This window comes from Aureococcus anophagefferens (genome assembly GCF_000186865.1).
Source record: "Aureococcus anophagefferens unplaced genomic scaffold AURANscaffold_6, whole genome shotgun sequence".
Taxonomy (NCBI): Eukaryota; class Pelagophyceae; order Pelagomonadales; family Pelagomonadaceae; genus Aureococcus; species Aureococcus anophagefferens.
In genome coordinates, this window is record NW_008705566.1 from 1,246,612 (window position 1) to 1,251,727 (window position 5,116).

The following is a 5,116-nucleotide window of genomic DNA, read 5'->3' on the forward strand; positions in this document are numbered from 1 at the left end:
CGCAGCCCGGCCGCCGCGCCGCCGCGGGCCGCGCGGCGCCCCGGCTCCGCGCCGCCCCGTCGTCGGGTTCGATGCACCGCGCGAGGCGGAGCCGCAGGCGCTCGTTCTCGTCCGCGAGGCGCCGCGTGTGCGCGCGCAGCTCGAGGAAGTCGGAGCGGCTCGTCGTGTCGACGTCGCGGATGGACAGCGCCGCGACGCGCTTCGCGCGGCCGAAGGACATGCCGAACGCTGCGTTGATGAGCTCGACTTGCAGCGCGTCCGCGGTCGCGACGGTGGTGCTGTGCACAGCGAAGTAGGACGCGCCGGCGACGAGGCACCCGCCCGCGAGTACGAGGTCGTCCGCGACGGACGACGCCGGGCGACGACGACGACTGGCAACGCCGTGCCAACGGCGTGGCGCTCGAGTCGCGAGGCTCCGTCTGCGGAGCCGCCTCGCCTTGCGTCGCCACGCCGACCGCGGCGCCACCCGCGAGCCCCGCGCCGACGCCTTAGCTTCCCGCCGACGCCCGCGGCTCCGACGCCAATACCCACGGGCTTCTGCACGAGCGTCGCGTTTTCCGAGCGCGTCATCGCCCCGCACGGTCAGCGATGGCCGCCGCCAAGAAGGCCTTCACGAAGCTCGCGAGCGCGTTCTACGCGACGCCCCGGTGGACGTTGCGGAATTTCAAGGTGAACCTGCAGGAGGGCATGGACGGCGAGAGCTGGAAGATGATGCTGCCCGGCATCCGGTCGTCGGCGCAGGTCGTCGAGCTCAAGGAGTCGATGCGGGTCATGGACGCGATGACGGACGAGGAGCTGGACGGGGCCGTCGCCGTCGAGGGCCTGCGGCTGACGCGGCTGAGCAAGGCGAGCGAGCAGACCGTGCCGTTCGTCACGGACGTGCTCGCGCGCTACGAGCAGACCGTGCTCCTCCACCGCTGGCTCACCCGGAACCAGGCGCTGGGCCGGCCCGAGCCCGAGTCCCTCGAGGACGCGACCTTCCTCATGAGCCGCGACCCGGCGAGCCGGCCGCCCAAGGACTCGCGCGCGAACCGGCCCATGCGCAACATGCAGCGCCGCATGCAGCGGCGCGGATTCTAACAAGGGGGTGAGGGTCGTTCCTCTCGGGGTTTTCGCCCTCGCGCGCGCGCCGCGTGCGTTACTCGGGGCGGCGGCGCCGCCGGCGGGCGGCACTCTTGTCACTTGCGCGTGAAGGTCTTCCCCGAGGACGTCTTCATGTCCTTGGGCTTGTCCGCGGTCATGATCGCGCGGTTGACGATCTGGATCCAGCTGTTGACCTTGCGGCGCATGCGCATGTGGAGGTTCGTCTTCGCGGCCTTGATGTGGAAGTGGAGGTAGTTGCGGAAGCCGATGAGGTTGTCGATGGTCTTGGCGAGCTTCGCGGGCGTCTTCACGTGGTGGTCGAAGATCGTGAACGACACGAAGCCGACGATGAGGGGGCTCTCGGTGCACGTGTCGCGGATTTCGAGCGGCGGCTCCTTGGCCTCGCTGAAGACCACCGGCGGCGCGTTGTTCACCTTGCGGCCGACGTCCTGGAGCTGCTGGAGGAAGATGCGGCAGTAGGCCCGGTCGCTCTCCTCGGGGAAGTCGACGGAGAAGACGATGGTCACGCGGTCCCAGTTGCTCGGCATCGCCTACGAGAAACGTCGGACGGGGCGACGGGGGAACAGTGCGGGGGCGCGGGCTAAGCGGACGGGGTCGTTGCCCGCGACGATGTAGACGGACTCGTTCTTGCGCCAGGGGAGCCGCGCGACGGGGAGGTCCTTGGCCGTGCCCGCGGCGAGCGACGAGAAGGCCTTCTGGAACGGCGCGCCCATCAGGTTCCGCTTCACGAGCACGAGCTTGGACAGGAGGTCCTCGGGCGACGACGTCTCGTCGGCGTTCGCGCTCAGCGCGACGGAGTAGCCCGGCTCGGGCTGGCTCACCATGCCCGAGTACGTCGTCTCGAGGCACTCGGCGCCGCCGTGCTGCAGGAGCTGGTCGTAGCAGGGCAGCGCGACGTGGAGCGTGAGCACGCTCTCCTGGCCCGGCAGCACGACGAGCTTGAAGAGCGTGTCCTACGGGCGACGCGTCCCGGACCGGGCTCGGACGGTAAAAAAAGGGGACGCCGGGCCGCGCGTCGAAGTCGGCGCAGGGGATCTCGCAGGGCTCGCGCTTCCCGTCGAGCAGCCGCTGGCCAATCGCCTCCTCGAGGATGGCGCTCTGGAGCTCGAGCTTCATGTTCTCCGTCGCCGCCATGCCGGCGACGCGGGGAGGATGCGGCGGTCGCGCGCCCGAGACGGCGGCGCGGACGGGGGGAGGCGGTCGCGCGCCCGAGAGCCCGGCCGGGGGATCGAGGCGCCGAGAGTGAGCCCGCGCCAATGCTTGGCTGGACGGGGCTGCCTCAAGATGCCAAAGTGTAGAGATGGTGAAGGGGTGTTGCTGCTCCTGCGCGGCGATGCTCGAGTCGTGAGAAGCCTGAACTCGTCGTCTGCTCGTGTAGCCGTGAGGGCTCCTGAACTCGTCGTCTGCTCAATCGTACGCCAGCAATCATGCCGTCGGAGCGCGCGCCGCGCTCGGAGGCAGCCATGGCCCGCCGCGCGGCCAAGCGGCAAGCGAAGGAGGCAACGCCGGCGCCGGCGCCGGCGCCGGCGCCGGCGCCGGCCAAGGCGGCGCCGAAACAACAAGAACACCTCAGCCTGCAGGAGAAGCTCAAGGCGCGCAAGGCGGGCCTGCGCTCGGAGGCGGCGATGGAGCGCCGCGCCGCGCGGCGGACGGAGGCCGCGGCCGCGGCCGCGCGCTCCGCGGCCGACGCGCCCGCCGCGGCGTCCGACGAGCCCGAGTCGTCAAAAAAAACCAAGTCGTCGGAAGCGCCCCAGTCGGAGCGCGCGCCGCGGTCCGCGGAGGCCATCGCGCGGCGCGCGGCGAAGCGCGCGGCGGCGCTCGGCTGCGACGTGACCGCGGCGCCGCCGCCGGCCGCGAAGAAGCCCAAGGTCGCGGCGACGGCGTGGGCGGCGCAGGCCGACGACGCGCGCATCGCGCGGAACATGGAGCTGCGCGCGCAGCTCGCCGCCGACCCGGCGGCGCTGTCGCCCGAGGACCGCGCGCGCGCCGAGGCGCTCGTCGAGCGGGACGCGCGGAAGCGGGGGAAGAAGGCGACGCGGCGGCTCAACGGCGACTCCGCGCGGTCCGCGGCCTTCAAGCGGCGCGCGGGCGCGGTCCAGGCCGTCGCCGGCGCCGCCCCGGGCCGCGGCGCGGGCGGCGGGGGGCGCGGCCGGGGCAAGGGCCGGGGCAAGGGGCGCGGCGGCCGGGGCAAGGGCCGGGGGGGCAAGTAGTTAGACCTCCGTCGGCGGCGCCACGTGCCCCGTGCCCTTGATGAGGTTGAGGTAGGCGGCGGCCTTGTCGCAGAGCGCGGCGCACTGCGCGTCGCGGTCGCGCGCGTCGCCGCCGGCGTCGCGCGCGCACTTCTTGGCGAACTCGAGGACGTCGGCGCCGCGCTCGCGCGTCGTCGCGCGCGCGTCGTCCGGGTCCTCGTCGAAGAGGCCGCCGCGCGCGAGCTTGTTGGCGTCGCGCAGGTGCTCGTGGTGCGCGTGGGCGACGAAGTCGCGGACGACGGCCGCGAGGCCGTCGCGCGCGGCCGCGGACGCGCGCGCGGCCGCGGCGAGGTCGTCCTTGGCGGCGCGCGCCTCGCGCAGCTCGGAGCGGAGCGCGGCGACGGCGCTGGACCGGTGCCACTTCTGGAGGAGGAGCAGCTTCGGCGGCGGCGCCTGCGCCTGCGTGGAAATCGACCGCCGGTTCGGGACGTCCCGACCAGACTTTGAAACTCTCGAGCTCGGTCAATTCCAAGTCGATTCGGCCGATTTTTGGACGGATCGATTGCTCTCGTCGAGTTCTCGAAGCACGACGAAGGAGTCCGGTCCAGACCGTTCGATGACGCACACATTGAAGTCATCTTGAAGCTTCGAGTTCCACGCGGGCCCGCGCGAAGACCGTCGCGAGGAAGTTCCGGAGGCTGCCGACGAAGGCGTCGCGCCACTTCTGCGTGAAGTAGACGGCGAAGAGCGGGTCCTTGTGGGGCTCGGGCAGGTGGGGCATGGCGAACCACTCGCGCCACCGCGACCCGTTGCGCGCGTCCGCGGCGCCGCCGCGCGCGTCCGCCGCGGCGCCCGCGCCGTCGTCGCCGTCGTCGAGGAACCAGAGCGCGCGGTCGCCGCCGTCGTCGCCCGGGGCGGCGGCGCGCGCCGGTGGCCGCCCCCGCGCGTCCTCGGCGTCGCGCCGCGCGAGCTCCGCGAGCAGCGCCGTCGCCGAGTGGCGCTGGCCGTCGCGGACCGCGGTGACGCAGGAAGAGGCGGTAGACGCCGCAGCGCAGGCCGCCGACGTGGGCGGCGAGCTCCGCGTCGAGGTTGCCGAAGAAGCGCGCCTCGAGGAAGTCCCACGCGTCCAGCAGCCCGAGCGCGTCCAGATCCCGCGCGGGCCGCAGGAGCGCGTCCACGGCGAAGCGCGCGTCGAAGGACCCGCGGTTCGCGCGGTCGTCGGCGCGCGCGAGGCTGAAGGACCGGAACGTCTCCGTGAACCCGCGGAACGCGATGTACTCGAGCACCATGTCGTCGGCGACGTCGAGCGCGCGCCGCTGCGACGACGAGCCCTGCGGCGCGGCGCGCGGCTCGCGCCGCACGATGTCGTCGGCGCCGGACTCCTCGAAGAGCTCGCCGCTGTGCGACGCGATGGCCGCGGCGGAGCTCGGGTCCATGGTCATGGGCGGCGCTGCTGGAGCGGCGCGCGCGACGGCGCCAAAGGCTGTGCTAAGGACGAGATCTGCCACAGCTCGCCAGCGTTGAGAGCTCATCAAGTCCGAGGAGCCGCCCTTGCACTCTGCGATGGAGGCTTTGCATGCGACGGAGGCTATGCAGCGCGACACAAGCCGCTCCTGCGAGCAAACGTAGCGCACTAGACCTGCAAAACGAGGAGCACCAAAGCGCGTGCGAAGACGCATGTCGGCGCTCGCCACCGTCGAGCCCGCGGCCGCGGCGCGCATCGTCGAGGCCATGCGCTGCCTCGAGTCCGACGCGTTGGAAACGCGGGCCGAAGCGGACGGCCACTTCGCCGCGGCCTTCGCCGCGTCGCCGGACCTCGCCGA

At 72.8% G+C, this 5,116-nt stretch overlaps 1 protein-coding gene across 1 annotated transcript; it reads right to left on the reverse strand.

Annotated features, from left to right (window-relative positions):
• Nucleotides 1-1,178: 1,178 nt before the first annotated feature.
• Nucleotides 1,179-2,030, reverse strand: AURANDRAFT_24773 (hypothetical protein; the record flags this gene model as incomplete). The annotated part of the gene is made up of 2 exons (XM_009037594.1): nt 1,179-1,634; nt 1,713-2,030. Coding segments are annotated over 2 exons (774 nt in total), but the record flags the coding sequence as incomplete, so codon positions are not given.
• Nucleotides 2,031-5,116: the final 3,086 nt, after the last annotated feature.